This window comes from Zootoca vivipara, chromosome 3 (assembly GCF_965207765.1).
Source record: "Zootoca vivipara chromosome 3, rZooViv2.hap1.1, whole genome shotgun sequence".
Taxonomy (NCBI): domain Eukaryota; kingdom Metazoa; phylum Chordata; class Lepidosauria; order Squamata; family Lacertidae; genus Zootoca; species Zootoca vivipara.
In genome coordinates, this window is record NC_142586.1 from 2,913,721 (window position 1) to 2,931,956 (window position 18,236).

General features: G+C 42.3%; 1 protein-coding gene across 3 annotated transcripts in view; it reads right to left on the reverse strand.

Moving 5' to 3' along the window:
- Positions 1-304: 304 nt before the first annotated feature.
- The window catches only part of PELI1 (pellino E3 ubiquitin protein ligase 1), a 53,183-nt gene continuing 35,251 nt past the window's right edge, over positions 305-18,236 (reverse strand). For all 3 annotated transcript variants that reach the window (XM_035102541.3, XM_088667089.1, XM_088667087.1), the window contains 5 exons: positions 16,728-16,857; positions 6,923-7,024; positions 3,477-3,674; positions 3,170-3,358; positions 305-1,803 (listed from right to left, as the gene is read on the reverse strand). In XM_035102541.3, coding sequence (XP_034958432.3) covers positions 1,237-1,803; positions 3,170-3,358; positions 3,477-3,674; positions 6,923-7,024; positions 16,728-16,857 — 1,186 coding nt within the window. In that variant the 3' untranslated portion in view covers positions 305-1,236. The remainder of the gene's footprint in view (positions 1,804-3,169; positions 3,359-3,476; positions 3,675-6,922; positions 7,025-16,727; positions 16,858-18,236) is intronic.

Here is an 18,236-nt window from a genome sequence, read left to right on the forward strand (position 1 = left end):
ATATGTGCAGAGATGTATTCATATTGCAACATGGGAATAATCATCCTGGGTTATATTTTTCTTCCCATAAAATGCCGGAATACATCACCTCAATTAATTTCCATTTTAGGGAGGGAAAATGAATTGACTATGGCCTTTTGCAATGGTACAGTATGTATGAACATGTACACAAATACCGTACATCTCCATGGTATCCTAATGTGCTCCAGTATCAGTTCCTAATCTAATGTACAGAACCTGTCTAACGCACTTCCTGGCTCTCTTTTGTTTCTCCCAATGGAGGAAGAAAACGGAACTCCTTGTATACCTTGGTGTTTTCTTTTTTATTTAAATAAGCATAAACCCTTCAGTGCTGCAAATGCAAAAAACAAGGCAAGAAAAAAACAAACCAAATACATAATATATAACATGGAGGGAGAAAAGAACTTCATTGAGGGCAAATTGCATATTCCAAGTATCAGGTAAATGTTATGTGACCAGTTCATTTTGTTACAGTTCTACCAGACAGAGAAAGAGAAAGAAAAAACAAGGGTTTTTATCAAGTAACCCAACATGTAGTTAAGCACTTCAAAAAGCACATCAATTTAATTTGCTTTAGTTATGTTTTAAAACCTGCTGCTTTTCTACCAACTCAATATTGATTTAGTCTTTTACAAAATAAAGCAAGCTCATCTATCATATTCCCATCTCCTACCCTTTCCTGATCCAGAACTAATCTACACATCCAGTCAATGGATGCAACACACAACTACCATGCTACTCTATCCAAGTCACCTAGGATAATGTTTCATAGTAAGATAAAAAGAAAAAGGAGTTACTATACATGTTGCTCTATCTTACATGTTTGTATCCAAGCTGTAAACTCATATCCTTTTGAACTGATCACTTTCACCCCCTCAATTATATACTTTTTAAAAAGACAAATTTTAGATATTAAAGGCATGTTATTCAAATCATTTACATTGAAGGCAAAGAACATTATCTTTTCCATCTCAAAAATGATGGGCTAGGAACTATCTTCAGTCTGCTCCAGCTATCCACCACCAATCTTTTCTACATAACCAGCTTCATCCATTATCTAGAGGAATTCACCACTTAAATAATAAGTATTCTTCATCTCAAAGTAAACTGTAAAAGCCCAGAGAACGAAATAGAGTTGAATTTAAGACAGCAGTTCATTTGAAATTAGAATCTTTTAGCTTATGTTATTTAAATGCAGCTCTCAGATAACACGAGTTAGTCAAGCGGTCCTTGGAAAATAAGTCTGATGTAGCCTTGTTCACCAGAAAGCTGATGTGCGCAGAATGGACAGGCTGCATGAAAAGTGTGGGTACCATGAGGAAGAGGTATTTGGGACCAATAGGCAGTTGTCTTTTCTGAGCACACATGTCCACATGGGCTGAATGCGTGAGTTGGAGGGCCAGCATCCACATAAAATCCAGCTTCACATCCAAGCCAGAGCGGCACATAAGGGCCAACAGATCGGCACATGGGGCATTCCCGGTCCTTCCCATCTCTCTCTTCTTTGTTACCCCAGTTGTGGTAGCCATGGACGTGGCCACAGTTCAGGTAAACCCAGGGTTGCTTTTCATCTACAACATCTTTCCTCTTCATACTAGGAAAGGCTAGTGTGTTAAAGCCCACAGGGCACTGAGGTCTAGCAGCATTTATTTCCTGTCTTAGAGCTTCCAAGTGCTTCACGGTGGGAGTGCGCGAAAGGCCTTCTGCAGTGCGCCACAGTAATGTTGCTCCACAGAGGTCAATCAACGAACCATCCTGAAGTTGGTTTGTTTCGTTTTCAACCTGGAAACAAATACAAATTTCACAAACGATGACTTAATACTTAATGACTTACTTAATATTTAAGGCTGAGGCACTTCATTTAAAACAGGCATAGGCAAACTCGGCCCTCCAGATGTTTTGGGACTACCACTCCCATCATCCCTAGCTAACAGGACCAGTGGTCAGGGATGATGGGAGTTGTAGTCCCAAAACATCTGGAGGGCAGTGTTTGCCTATGCTTGATTTAAAAAATAAAAATGGTAAGGAGACCAGAACACTGTAGCCACATCTGATACTAGCAACACTGTTCCTCTGAATGGGCTTTATAACCATCACTTTGCCAATGATGGCCAACTCAAATTACCAACTATTAACAATTGTTTAGTATCTGAGCCTGAAATAAAAAGTCACATGGCTGGCCCCTATTCTAGATTAAAGTTCCTTTTGCCAAAATGATGCACAAGAAGAGCTTTAAAACTTTTGAAACTCTTGAAACACACAGTATAAACACTGGCTTTAACTAAGCACAGAAATAAAAGACTGGGGTTAGGAAAATGGAGTTTGTTCTATAACTGGCTACTTGAAGCAACTTCATAACGAAAGAAAGTCTTGGTTTCAATAGCTTTTTTTTAAAAAACCCATTGCAGAATAGCCCACAACTGTTTTGTTTTAAAACTTTTTGAAAACTGATTTTATGGATTTTCTTGATTTTATGGATTTTAAAACTGTATCTTGATGGCTAAAACTGGCCAGCATGCTCCGTTCTGTCAACATTTCCACTGGGGGAATCTCTGGCCTCACCAAAAATGCCCCAAGCTTTACACCCCACCCCACCCCGGCCTGGAATTCTACAATGTTTCAGGCAACAGAGTCTAGTCACAATTTATAATTTCCCACAGTGCTTCCAGCATGGCATGAAGCATTTTTCTGTGGCATTACTGGAAATTTAAAATGCATGACCATTGGCAATATATTTCTTATGTAAGATAATAGGTACCAATCTAGGTTTCTGCTTGCATTATATAGGATTGTATAAAGTTCCAGGTAGCAGATACTGAAAAAGGAACTATATTCTAAATTTGAAAGATGGCAGGAAGGATGGGAGGAGGCCGACACTTGGAAAACAAGACAGTAGTTGCAGGAGTGTTTGCAAAGAATATCTTTTGTACCTCACCTTTCGTTTCACACAGAAAAGCATCAATATTAACTTAACAGCTCTTGGGACTAAATGCAAGGTGCTCATACTAACATAGATCCTCATTCTGCAAATATCTAGTAGTGGATTAGATCCTCTTGGAAATAGGGTAATGGACTCAAAATGTAGCATGACATCTTCACACACACTGTTTACAGCTGTCTGGCAAACTTGCTATTTTCTCAGACTTACCATTTTCCCCCTCTGCTGAGCAGATCTTGTTTCACGGAGACTGAACACATTCCCACATACAGATATCTCCCTCCATACTCCTGGCTTGGAGTCTTCGGTGAATCCATTGCGAGGATGCATAACAAGAACCCCATTTGTGGTTAATCCATCCATTTGCCCATCCAAAGTCTTCCACTTGGCAGCTTTCTCCTATAGGGGGAAACATCAACAAAACAGCTTTTATCCATTGGTTCTTTGCAGATCAGTTGAAAAGCAAGCTAATATGTTTAAACCTGCACTGAGCAGCAGAAGGCAGCAGCCCCCTTACCCCTAGAAAGATGTTTTTGGAGGAGTCAAAGCCAGCAGCATATATTCTTGCTGTAAAAGGAGGATTTCGTTCACATATGATTCTGCAAGCAAACCTTGAGATAGTGCTCTGAACAGACTGAGTCTCTGAATTGCTCTGGCTTCCAGGAACAGTATCTGTCACTACGAAGTCTATGGGGCTCTCTGTTGATCGTCCAATCTGACAAAAACAAAATGGAGAATAGATTTAGATACAAAGTACTCTAGCGAAAGTCAACAATTAATATTTCACCCCTGCCCTAAGCCTCAAGCATGCTACCCTATCTTAATCATTTGACTTTTAATGCTTTAGTACTGTAAGCCAGACTCAAAGAACAGCCCCTCGAGATCTTTGGAGCAATGGGAAACAATACTATCCATCTATTCATTGAAGAAAGCATGCAGAAATTCCCAATGCAGGCATTCTAATATGGCTGAGAACTACTGCCAAAAAATGTAGGGGAGGGGAGATGCCCCCTGAAGAGAGTTCTACTTCAGCACAATACTCTACAGCAGAAGCACAGACCTAAGACGCTGATATCTTGCATCAAAGTTATAGAACAGTAGTATGTATTGTCAAGTTCAATGTGTGGTTTTTTTGCACTGGGTTGTGAATCCAAAGTTACATTCCAGCAGCAGTTCTTCAATTAATGCCCTTGCTGTGATGAATCAGAGAGCACATGTATTGTTCACTCTGAGACCCTGGACACATCCCCACCACATTGTTGGGAAAATGTTAGCCTGAAATTATTAATGTTCTTTCCACACGCATATGGTCAGAACACAGATAAGCTACTCAGTTCCAACATAAACACAGATAGCCTCACACCTTTTTTAATGGCTGAAAACAATGGGTTGCTGGCGGCTCTTGGCTGCAACCCAAGAATCCCCTATTAGGTAAAGCAAGCAACACTTTTCAGGTTTTATCAAGAGCTTCTGCGAAACCAAAACATTAATGCCCCTTAAAAAGGGGGGGGGTATTAAAAGGATGTAGCACAGCAGACTCTCACACAGCATAGCTGTTGAGTAGTTACTGAAATGGGTCCAAATGGGTTTTAATGTATCTATGTGGGCTTTATTGTTTTGTTTGTTGGTTTGCTTGTTTGTAAGTCACTTTAGGTTGCCTTGGGGAATGAACAGGTTTAATAAATAAATAAAAATAAATTGTTTAAGCAGCTATTGGAACCAGCACATCTTAAACGTTGTTTTTTATCGCCCTCGGTCAAAGTGACAGCCTCATTTCTGTCAAACCCACCCCCATTTCCAAAGCACCAAAGATGGCACTTTTATTTGCCCTGTTTTGAAGTGATCAAGAGCCAAGGGTTCTACACATCGGTCCACACCCGAAGGAACACAGGCAAAGTGTTTTTACACCCTGTTGTGGTATTTTAAGGTTGTGGGTCATAAAAACCTTTTGACCCACGCCGGCAGGATAATCAGCTCGATTTACAACCTTGTCTGATGTTTATGGCTGCCCAGCACTCTTCCAAATGCGCTCAGGCACACTTCAATTCTCTTCAAACGTAGCAGAGTTCCAGCACAGCAAGGACGATGGCAATTGTCTGTGTCTCAGTTGTGGTGTCTCAAATAACAACTGACACCAATGCTTCTATTCTAATAAGTCTTTATTTAGAAGCATAAAGCAACAGAAAAACCAACTGAAGCTAGCTCTTATCTCTCTTACAGAACCAAAACTAACTCTCTCTCAGACTCAGACTCCTATATACTCAGACAGACTTGAGACAGAACAGACTGAGAACAAAGGAGAAAATGCCTGGATAATATGGGCAGTCACCCAGAGAATAAGAACGCCCTCAGGAGTGTTTCACTCTGTCCTGTCTAGAATCCCAACACACCCTCAGCCCATCATGTCAAACAGCAACTGCAGCTGACCTCTCCTGCTACTGTGATAACCTTTGGCCACTCACCTGGACTGTGTTCCTGGGCCAATTGATACTATCAAAAGTATCAACATAGGGACAAAAGAACTGCCTTAGACTGAGAAAAATCATTGGTCCACTTAGCTCAGTACTGTCTACATTGGGTGGCAGCAACTCTCCAGTTTCAGACAAACTTGAGACCTTCTGCAAGCCACTGAGATGAAGTGCTTCAAGCAGCAATGCTTTTTACAAGGTTGCTTTGTTTCAGGCTATGATATGTTGGAAGATTAAAGTTCCTACAGATAAAAATGGATTATGTTGGGGTGAAGGCTGGACTAGAATTCCTTGGTGTGCTCATTTTCCACCTGATTTTCTTGTAGGGGATCATTTGAGGCATGCAACTGCCACATGCAGGCTGAACTGGTAAATTTCAGGGAAAAAGCTTTACCACTTTGATTCTTCAGATTGTTTATGGTGTTTCTTTTGTGTTCCCTGCCTGACAAAAAAACAGTCTCATCAGGATCAGGTACAGTATGTGGCTTGCCAGTGTATTCCATGAACAGAAACACTGTGTTCAAGAGAATCCATTTACAGCAGCTGCTTAATTTTGTGCTCCTGTGACAGGCCAGGGCCTTTTCCCGACAGCTCACAGCTCAGCTTTCCTCAACCTGGTGTCTTTCAGATGTTTTGGACTACGGCTTTCATCATCCCAGGTTATTGGCTATGCTGGCTGGGGCCAGTGGGGCAACACAACATCTGGAGGGCACCAGCTTGGGGAAAGCAGGCACACTGGATATGAAGATTCATGCCACAATAGGACAGTTTGAACTGACACTGTACTTTTTGCCCTCTCCCTGCTGCAGCTATTTTTCTTGGATCTGAATTTAAAAGTGCCTGTGGTCCACATTATAACTTACAAAAACTGCAATGTAAAAGTCCTAGGAAGGTAAGACAGAAGAGTAGTATATTTTGGATGCCACTATAGTAATAGAATATTAATAGAGCTTTGAGCAAAAATCATTAAATTTAATCCAGATCAGAAATTTGAACAAAACTCAAGTTTGAAGAGCATTCTCTCTAGAAATAGTTCACTGTACCCGCAATACAGCTTTTCATTAACATGTAGTGATTGTTTTCAGCTGAGACAAACATTTCTTTACTACTAGAAATTCCTTTATAGTAGGGGGTGGTGGTGGAGGGTGATACGCAAGAAAGGAAGAGAAAGATCAAATTACTTGGCCCTTAAAAAAATGTTTACTCTGGCTGCCTGTGGAAAAGAGGAGAACAAAACCCTGAGTCTCTTTTATAGGGACTTCCTTCCCATCTCCATTAGCCAATAAACCCCCAAAGGTCTTTTCTAGTTTTACTTTTCTCAGGGTTGTTGAGTTGCTGGTGCTATTAGCGTTAATGGCCTGGGCAAGCAAAATAAAAACCTTATTTTTTCATGTTACTGCAACTAGAGTTGCTTCTTTCAACATGAGAACAAGTTCCGATGGTGACAGCAGTGTTAATCCCGGGGTGATCTGTAACTCAAGCATACTTTATATACCTGAAACATGTCTGTGTTGCTGTCATGTGTATATTCAACCACCACTGTTTGAACTCGAGATAAGGTGTAGGATATACTATGCTGGTCCTTGTTGCTTATTGCCTGTGGAAAAGAAAAAGTGTATTTTTGATTATGATAAACCAGACAGATAAAATAGATTAGCAAGAGCAATTCTTCATCCTAACAGAGCACACTCCTGCAAGAATAAAGCTGGTTTTAAGCAGAATTTTGAATGATTAATTGTTAATGTTTTAAATGTCTATTGTTTTAATACTATGTGAACTACAGAGAGGACTTTGTTGATAGGGCAATCAAAGAAAGGTTCAAAACACACACACAGTTATGATTTCCAAGTCTCACTATTTCAAATAAATGTTTTACAGGTCACAATGAAACTGCAGTACTCTATCTCAACTTTCGAATGACCTAGGTTAGGAGAGAAATACTTCAGTATATGATTTCAGCATAACCAATATGACCATAACCATAACTTCCACTATTACTGCTAAAACCTTCTGATATCTCAAGTTCTCAGTATTTGGCCAAGAGCTCTGACATAATAATAATTAGTAATGTCACGACTTTCTTAATACATGCTAACTGCATACTTCTCTTTTAATTTCATGCTTATTACCAGCATTTTGTCTCGCTTACTCACACACATGCAGCCTGCCAGGGCAGTGATTCTGCAATATCACCTGGCCAATGATATGTCTCAGCATGACAATGCCTCTTCTTCCTTTTGTCTGTAATGAAGGCAGCTGATATTTTGGAGCAACCATGGGAAGATTCATTTGAACCAGGGCTGGAGAACCAGAGGCCCCGCAGGTGTTGTGGGATTCCCATTCCTATCAGCTCCAGCCAGCACAGCCAAAGGTCAGGAACTACAGGAGTTGTAGCCCAGCAAGAGCTGGAGCCCAAATTTCCCACCTCTAATGCAAGCCGTACTTTCATCGCTACCCAAACTTTTTGTCATTGCTGCTACCATCCAGGAAGACTATGATACACCCCTCTCCTTACACTGTGTCAGGGGCGTAGCCAGGATCAAAATTAGTGGGGTGTGTGTGTGAAAGCCATGGTTGTTCAGGGGCGGGGCCAAGGGGCGGAAGGGGAGGGGCTTAATGCTCTGTTGTCGGCTTTCTAGAAGCATCTACCATGACCCACTATGGGTAACAGGATGCTGGACTAAAATAATAGTTGGGAGGGTCCCCAAAAGCGTCATCTAGTCTGACCCCCTGCAATGTTGGAATCACAGCTAAAGACAGATGGCCACCCAACCTCTGTGTAAAAACCTGTTAAAGAAGGAGAATCCACTGCCTTTCTTCTAACTTGAAGCCATTGGTTTTGGTTCTGGAACAGCAGAAAACAAGCTTGCTCTATCCTCCATGTGACAGCCCTTCAGATATTTGAAGATGGCTATCATATCACTGCACAGTCTACTCTTCTCCCAGCTAAACAGGCATATGATGCCCCCAACGTAAGGCTTGGTTTTCAGACCCAATGGGCTCTGTTCTGAGTAGGGTTCTGTTGTGTTCTTATGATATGAAATGCAACAGAACAATAAAACGAAATGACCTCTTAAATAAAGGAAGCAAAAGAACTCTGGTAGGAAGCGATAATTTCAGACAATGAAAGAGGAAGACCAGAGAGAAAATGTTACTATAACAACAACAATAATAATAATAAAATATTATTTAAAGGTTTTAAAATGAACCATTTTTGTCATACAAGAAGAAAAGGATGAAACTTAGCATGTTGGGGGAAATACAGAACTTGGGCAAATTTATCAGTATGGTAGAGAAAACAAACAAACAAATGGAACCAAAGCAGAGGAACTTAAGAAGTGAAGGGGGTGTTCTTCTCCAGCAAAGATTAAATGACAGGACCCCAACTTTCAGTATTAGTTTCCGATTTAGGACTATGTGTGTGCCTGCCTTAGAAATGCCTTTTTAATGACATTGCAATTAATTTAAATGTTAAGCACCTTGAGACTGGTTGGACCAGATGACCTTTGAGGGGTCCCTTCTAGCCCTCTATATCTCTATATGTTGTTTAGTAGTTTAGTCGTGTCCAACTCTTCGTGACCCCATGGACCACGCAGAGTATTAATACCTAGCAGCAGAGTATTAAAATGCACCTTTTAAAAAATACAGTTTTATTAAACAACTGCAAAAAGAGAAAACAAAAGTGGGGGAGAGTTGGTATTTTGTAACATGTACCTTAAAAAAAACTATTTTTTTAAAAAATAGTCAAGCGAAACAGAAACTATTTCCTTTTTTCCAGATGCAGGAATAGTTACTAAGAAATGACCAAGTAGGAGACGTAAAATAGGGAAAACGTCCATGATTGGTCCAAGCATGGCCCATGCAAGCTTCCAACTTTCACATAAGTCTTCACCTGGTTGGGAACCCATTATCAGCAGTGAGCTTACTCCTGCACCTTGCATGTGGATACATTTTCACAGGGGCCTCACTTCCAGTGATTTCCAGCAACACAATTCTCTGTATCGGACACTATCAAATGCAGAGGATCCTCATTCAATGAGCATCACATCCACAGCATGCACTTCAACTGTCCACACCTCCAAAGGCCACAAATACAAATCTCAATGCCTCAACAATGCACATGCGAAAGCATTTTCCTTGATGAAGAGTGCTGTGAAACTCACAAGTCTACACCCACTTAGTTCAAAAGATATAATCTTCTCACTTCCTTTTTCTGTTATTCCTCCTCCGGGGACAACAGCTCATCAGGATATAAATGATGAGTACCAGAATCCACTCTGCAGACACTCAGAGGCAGGTATTTTTAAGGCACCAAATCTCCCAGGAACAGATAGTTATAACCTAACCATGGTCAGAGCCCCTCAACTCCCCCCCTCCAAGAAATTTCCTAAGGAAGACCCTCTCCCAAGCCCCCTCCCCTTTAAAAATAAAAAAACACCCACCACCAATATTTGCAAAAGTCCCTCAAGATGAAGCTTCCTAATGCAAGAGGAGATGGGGGTGAGTCAAGCTCGAGATAAGATTGCAATTTCAGCCTATCCCGACAGGGCGATCTTATCAGGACGGGACTTGCAAAAAGGAATATTTTAAAGCCTTTACCTCGGCTCTCATCAGGGGATCGCTGCTAAAGGGTCCCGGAAGGGGAAAAGGATGTTAAACAGGGGGAGAGTGATTTCTTTTTTTTAAAAAAAAAGATTTTTATTGATTTTCAAAAAAGACAGACACAAACAAAACATACAATATAGCACTGTCCCTTCATTTTCCCTCCACCCACCGGTCCACTTCTGCCACCAGTGGAACCCGTGTGCTTTAAGAATCAAAGGGGTCCAATTGTGAGTTGAGTTCAGCTTCCCCCCTCCCTCCTCCCCCCCTATCCCCCCCCTGCCACTGAGAGAACAGGGAGGAAGGAGTTATGGGGATTTGCATCCCCCAACTCTTTCATAATCACACAACACCACAAACAAAAAAGAAAAAAAAAGAAAAAGAAAATTGGGAAAAGTTGAAACTTCCCAGTTCTTGTTATTTTAACATTTTAATTGCGACTCCCTCGATAGTCTTCCTCATGGTTTTCCTAACAAATTCTGATTACTTGTGGCGAATTTTCCAACTCAGTTTCAAATCTTAATCTTATAATATTAACTCAATCCTCCTCCTTTTTCATGCTGCCCTCCCACAGGTCCCCTCCTGCCACAAGAGGAACCCGCAGGGCACAGCACTTCCAAGGTTCCATTTCCTCCTCACCCATCTGGGCACCCCCTGCCACTGAGTGCCTCAGAATAAGGAGAGGGGGGTAGGCAGCTTTCTTGCCTAAACACCTCACTTAACTTACAAAAATTTACAATAACTTAAAAATTCTTTCCCAAACCATTCTTATGCTCCCTTAAGAAAACATAACTTTTTTCCCTTTCTTTTTTACATTCCATCTCCTCTCCCTAAGTCTTTTTCCCCCAATTGGTTCAGCGTTTCCATTATCATGCCAAGATTTCGAAAACCGTCTTTCAAAAACCAAAACAATACCTTTTAACTAAAGTTTTTACCCCACACCCATTCTTTCCCAAATCCATCTCCAGACCTTTGCCCCCCCCTGTCCCTATCCTTCCCATCCCTCAAAAACACCACTCCACATTTTAACCCCTCCAGGATCTTTAATTCCATTAGTCTTTAAAGTTCCTTTGCCTCTCATCTTCTTCTTCTGCTTGTTTTTCTTCCTTTTGGAAATCATATTTTGCTTCATCCCAAACAAATTTGTCATAGTCCAAGTCCTCTTCAATCCTTTCATCCAATTGTTTCTCCTCACACACAGTCTCAGATTCAGCAATCTCCAAATCTAAATTATCCTCTAAGTCCTGGATTTGGACTTCAGTCTCGACTGGTGATAAGTTGAGATGTTGCCGTTCCTTGTAAAAGTCTTCCCATGACAGCAAATAGTTCAACACAGTCTCCTGGAAGGCTCGAGAAAGCTTTGTTTTCATACTTCTTGTAACCGCAGATAAACAGGGGGTAGGGAACAATGGGTACTGGAAAATTCCTTTCTCAGACGATCGACTCCATTTTGGCTGTTCTTTTCCTTAGTTCATAACTCAATCCCAAATCCGTTCTTACTTCCAATTTAAATAGTTCTATCACGTTTTCAAACAATTTTTAGCTGTTCAACAATGCAATCAATCCACCCGGTCTTTTGACAGTTTGGCAGCTTTTGACAGCTGTCAAAACACTCTTCCCCTTAATGCCGCTGTGCCTCAAGGGGTGCCGGACTCGGGGGCTGAGATGGTTCCAAAAAAGTCTTTTTTTCCCTCTCGGGTCCACAACTCCAAATTCTTTCGTTGTTCGGCTTAGGTTTTTTTTTTTTTAAATCGCCTCCCAGTTTCCCATTAGGAAGAGACCGACTTCCGTTACTTTAAAGTCTCTCCTATTTTTCCAATCGGCAAATTTAGAATCCAGATCAAAGTTCCACTTACTTCTTTGGCAATCTTTAATTTAAATCGGAAGAATCCGCCGCTTGCCGGGTCAGGACTCGGAGCTTCGCCTCCCGGAGGTAAGATGTGGCCCAAAATGGCTCCCGCGGTTCAACCCCGCCGGCTCACGATCGCTCTATTGAGCTCTCGGGCGGCGGGGGATCCGCCAAACGGAGCAGCCGCTGGACGCCTAAGTCATCGGAACTCTCTATCCGATGCTTTTACGGGGAGTCCGCTCGCTCTGCGGACTTCCCCCCCCTCCGAGAAGCCAGGGACCTCAGCACGCGAAGTCCCTGCATCCTTCTCACCGCCGCGACGAACCGGAAGTGCCGTTAAACAGGGGGAGAGTGATTTCAGCTCAAGGAGATCGTTGCTGAAGGGTCCTGGAAGGGGGAAAGGATATTAAACAGGGGGGGGAGTGATTTTAGCTGAGAGGGAGATCGCCGCTGAGGCTGCTACAAGGGTCCTGGAAGGGGAAAGGGATGGTTTAAAAGGGGAGTGTGATTTTTAGCTCAGAAGGAGACCGCAGCGCTCAGCGCCCCCCCACCCCAGTTTCAAACTCCAGGTATAAAGCCCGCGCTGAGCAAGCTTCTTACCTGGAGTTTGTAGCTGGAGATGCAGAGGCGCGGGGTGGGGCTGCAGCCCCGACAGACACCCTCTTCAGGGCGGTGCCCAGGGCGGTGCCCAGGGCTTACCGCCACCCCATGCTTGCTCCGCCCCTGAATAAAACACGCCAGCAGCTGAGGGAAAGGGAAGGCTGCACAGCTTCCCCACTGCTTCGGGGGGCAGCTGCCCCCTCTGCCCCCCTGTTTACGCCCATGCACTGTGTATCAGAGAAGTGGGCTGGGCTCATGCTATGTTAAATTGCTGTGCATGGTTGCATTCTGCTCCAGCACAGCCAAGCAAAACAACCAGAAGGTTTGCTTTTATAAGCGGTGGAAACACTCTGCTAACCTCAGAGAATTCATCTGCTTCAATGGCAGTTAAATCATTATTTTTACCAATTGCTGTTATACTGATCATTGTGGCAGCAGCCTTCAGTCTCCTGATTATTTTTTGGCACTGTATTTTTAAAAATACTTGGATGCAATTTACCTGTTAATATTATCACATGGGTTTTAGTGAGCTGCTTTGCACTTTCTCTTTTTAGTGAAAAAGCCAACAGGTAAATAAATAGTTTAAATAAATGAATGAAGGCAAGGGCTATTGGGGGAGAAAGTCCACATGTGCTCTGCTTTGTACCAGGCTTAACCTTTACTTCGGTTTTCTTGTAATCTTTTAAAACTAACCGTTCAAAGAAAGGGTACAAATAGACATGCCTGTGCACAGTTCAAACAATGCAGTGCTTTAAAGTCACCACTCTGAGTATGTTAAGCACATTTCTTGGTTACTTTCTTAAAACAGCAATGAGCACAACCCTAAGTTAACTGAAGATGACAGAGAGATGAGAGTTCAGACGTACTCAACATCACATATTATACCTCAATGCAGGCTTCAAGGAAGGAAACCAAGGCGCAAAATGAACACTCAAGCCCTTCAAGATCCCATTAAGCGGGACTGCTACCAAATGACTCTTAAGGACCCTGATAACATTGAAGAACAATGGACCAAGCAAAAAACATCCATTACTGCAGCCTGTGAACAAACCATTGGATACCAAACCAAGAAACACCAGGACTGGTTTGATGAGAATGACCATGAGATTCAACGCATTATTCACAAGAAAAGGAAGGCCTTTCAGATCTGGCAAAGGTTTTTTTCTTAGTGGCACAAAGAAGAACCAGAGAAGTAAAAAACGCCTAGTGGATAAAAAAAAGTTCAAGAGATCCAGCACTTAGCTGACACTCATGATGCACGGAGTTTCTTTAAAGCCACAAAGACCATCTATGGGCGACAAATCATGGCATATGCCCTCTACACTCAACAGATGGCATCACACTTCCAAAGGATAAAGAAGCTATTGCACTGCTCTAGAAAGAACATTACCAGCATCTCCTTAACCGCAACTCCCCCGTAGCTGCTGAGGTCCTCTCACAAATTCTGCAAAAACAACAACAACAACACAAACCAAGATGAGCTTACAGTATCTCGAAATCTGGGAGAGTTTTGTACAGCTATTAAGCAAATGAGAAACAACAAAGTCAGCGGACCTGATGGGATACCTGCCGAAATCTTCAAATTTTACACATTACTTGGGAAGAAAGGCAGACTAATGCCAGTGTACTGAAAGAAGCAACATCAACTTCATTCATTGGACTGGTCATGTTGCTCGGATGCCTGATTATTTTCTTCCAAAGCAACTACTCAATTCCAAACTTAAAAAATGGAAAGGGTAATGCTGGTGGTCAACAAAAGAAGTTTGTTAAAGACTCTCTCAAGATAAATCTAAAAAAATGTAGTATAAACACAGACAACTGGGAAACACTGGCCTGCAAGTGCTCCAATTGGAGAACAGCCTTTACCAAAGGTGTCATGGACTTTGAAGACGCTCAAACTCAGGATGAAAGAGAGGAAGGCACACTTGGCAAACCCTCACCGTGATCAACTCCTGCACGGAAACCTATCTCCCCACTGTGGAAGGATGTGTGGATCCAGAATTGGCCTCTACAGTCACTTACAGACTCGCTATTAAGACCGTGTTCATGGAAGACAATCTCACTTGGTTACGAATGATAGAAGAAGAAGGAGAGTATCTAAATTCGTGAAATCTAACCATCCTGAAGACCTTGTTCTTGATAGTTTCATAACCTGCTACCCCCTGATGTTGTTGGAGCCCCCCTTCCAGCAGTCACAGGCAACATGGTCAATAGGGATGCTGGGAGTTGTAACCTAGTCCCTCCACCCCAAAAAAGAGTGGCAGGTTCTTCATTCCCTGTTTTAATGAGTGCTGATGAAGTGCTACAAGGTAAGTCCATTTTGAGCAACTATGGAATGAAATACTCCCTGCACAAAACCCGCCCACTTCCTCTAGCACAGCTTTGGAACACGAAGAACAGAGAAAACAGATTCATAAGAGTGCTCTACACATATTGCCTTTGCTAGAAGTTCCAGCTCTTTCTGGAGATGCTATGGAGAGACTTCCATCGCTACCAGCACATACCAGCTATAAAGCATAAATTTGTACCAGCTATAAAGCAGACATTTAGAAGCCAGCATTAGCAGCCTCCTGTTGAGTTCACTGAAAGCCTGAACTCAAGAGATGCTAATTAGGTGCAGGTGTGTCACTTCACAACTATGAATTACAAACCCTCCTTTTTTAAACTGCATGGCTGATCTATACAACAAAACAGACCCAACTGGTCCCACTTAGTGCTTCACAACAGATCACATGTTGCTATGGAATGAGCATATTAGTCATGCCTACTGTTAGCCATATGCTGGCCTAGACACCCTGAGTGATTAAGATCCTAAGGATGATTAAGTGTCACAAAGGATGAGACACTGATGGTGATGGCTGACAGAGCTTCCTCCCCCATCCTTCCAGCTATTACCACTGGGGACATGGGGAAGAAAAGTGGAGTTTTATCAAACAGGCCTTTTTACTTAAATACCCTGTGGTGATCAGGAAGTCAGTTGGACAAAATGGGAGACGCTAGAAAACAAAAGGAAATAGAAATTTATTCAGTGCATGTTGGAATAAATTAGCAAAGCACATTAAGCGTGCTATTGACAGCCTGGAATTGGTAAATATGATGGTAACTTGTTTTGCAAGATGCCGCCTGGTTGTCTATAACTGATCAGACACAGACCACTGTGAGAGCTTCAAACTAGGGAGCATGAAATACCCTTCCTCCTTCAAGGACTGACTCTTTGCAGTTCATCTTTCACTCAATAAATAAATAAATCATATTTTCCACTGGCTGATTATAAAAAGTCATATCTATTACAACATTTATTTTGTGGTGGTTGGCTGAGCTGCTTTAGCACCACAGACAAACGGGGTGGGGGTGGGGTGGGGGCTGCCCAGATAGGAGGGCCTAGGAAAGCATGAGCAGCCAGGGAAGGGGAACTACAAGTGGCCCAGAAGAGGGAGGGGAAGAGTTCCAGGATTGGTTACAACAATTCAAAATTCAGAAATTAAAAACGGTTAAAATAAACTACAGTCACAGAAACAGGGTGGGTCCTGAAAAACACACATCTCAAGTGCCAAAGGCCACAGATTGACCAAGGAAAGAAACTACCTGCTAATATTGCCTTATCCTAACCTCAGTACTAGTTTAAATGAGCTCTGACCCTCCAACACTGACAGAACCCCTTCAAAATATGAGATGCATTGTTGCATTTCCCATACAGAACCCACCACAAATGTTACGTGAATGTGGGAAATACTGAGCAGTGCTGCTTGAGAAAATGTTTACTCTTAGGAGTGAACGTTTTCAAGAGCCAGTGGGTTGCAGTGGTTAAAGCTTTGGACTTTGGTCAGCTTCAGATTCAAATCTCTCCAGGAGTTTCAGACAGGAGCGTTTTCCCAGCGCTTGCTAAGCATTGAACCAGGGACCTCTACATGCAAAGCAGATGCTCTACCACTGAAGCTCACTAGGCGGATCTGAGGACATTCCTGTTCTCAGCCCAACCTACTTTGGCAGGGTGGCTGCAAGGACCAAGTCCAGTATTCACATACATGTACACTTCCATGACTTCAGTGGAGAAGGGCAGGATGCAAGTGTAAATAATATTATTGAAAATGTCTTCATTTCCATGAGCAAGATTAGCTTTTTCAAAAGAACTGGCTTTGCATTGGATTACTTCAGTGAACTTAATTATCAGAGTTTGCTGCAAGTGCCGATGCCATATAACAAAACAAAGGCTGGCCTTTGGTGACGATAGCTCATTAGTCAAGCTTACCTTTGCTGCCTGAGGCGTACAGGCAATGTGCACAGTGCTAGGTTTCACCCCATTTGCTTTGGCTCTTTTAAATAAAGCAAATCTGCTTTTTCTTCTTCCTCGATCTCCATTTGGCAGAGAGCCATTGTACCTGCGGGAAAAGGGTGAATGAAGACATTACAGAGGGTATTTGTGGATGGGTTGCCTCTGAATTAATCTGGACATATTACCATAAACCTGTGGAATTAAAGATCTTAAAAAGAAAGTGTAGTGCTGTTGTTTTTTTTAAAAAGTTGTGCATCACCCAAGTAGATACACTGAGTGTGGTGGTGATCTATGCCTTTATGGCTGAAAGGAATTGATGTGTGCAAACAAACAAACAAACAAACAACAACAACAACAGAAGCTTAATCCTGGTCACAGTCAGTAGAACTGACTCAGTAATTGGGGTTACAGGTAGGTAGCCGTGTTGGTCTGAGTCGAAGCAAAATAAAAAAATTCCTTCAGTAGCACCTTAAAGACCAACTAAGTTTATATTTTGGTATGAGCTTTCGTGTGCATGCACACTTCTTCAGATACACTAGAAACAGAAGTGTCAGACCCTATATATATACAGAGGGTGGTGGGGGTGGGTGGGAATGGGAGATGGGCTGATGGGAGTGGTAAACCTGTAGATGGGTGTTAATGGCTGCTGATGGCTGCAATTAGTCCTGGGCTGAGGTGCTAAAGAAAGCTTGATCATACATAATGAGATAAGAATCCGATATCTCTATTCATCCCAGGTGCTTCCATGGTTTTAAGCTTGGTAATGATTTCCAATTCAGCAACTTCCCTTTCCAGTCTGTTCCTGAAATTTCTCTGTAATAAAACAGCTGCTTTGAGATCTTGTATAGAATGTCCTGGGAGATTGAAGTGTTCTCCTACTGGTTTTTCAGTCTTATGGTTCCTGATGTCAGATTTATGTCCATTTATCCTTTGGCGTAGGGTTTGGCCTGTTTGTCCAATATAGAGAGCTGAAGGGCACCGTTGGCATTTGATGGCATACACAATGTTAGAAGATGAGCAATTAAATAGTCCTGAGATGGTATGTTGGATGTTGTTGGGGCCAGTAATGATGTTGTCCGGGTGTATGTGGCAGCAAAGTTGGCATCTGGGTTTATTGCAGGCTCTGGTACCAGTGTCCATGTTAAGTCTGGTGGTTGTATTATTGTGGGTGAGGAGTTGTTTAAGATTGGGTGGCTGTCTGTAGGCAATGAAAGGTCTTCCTTTCATATCGGATTCTTATCTCATTATGCATGATCAAGCTTTCTTTAGCACCTCAGCCCAGGACTAATTGCAGCCATCAGCAGCCATTAACACCCATCTACAGGTTTACCACTCCCATCAGCCCATCTCCCATTCCCACCCACCCCCACCACCCTCTGTATATATATAGGGTCTGACACTTCTGTTTCTAGTGTATCTGAAGAAGTGTGCATGCACACGAAAGCTCATACTAAAATATAAACTTAGTTGGTCTTTAAGGTGCTA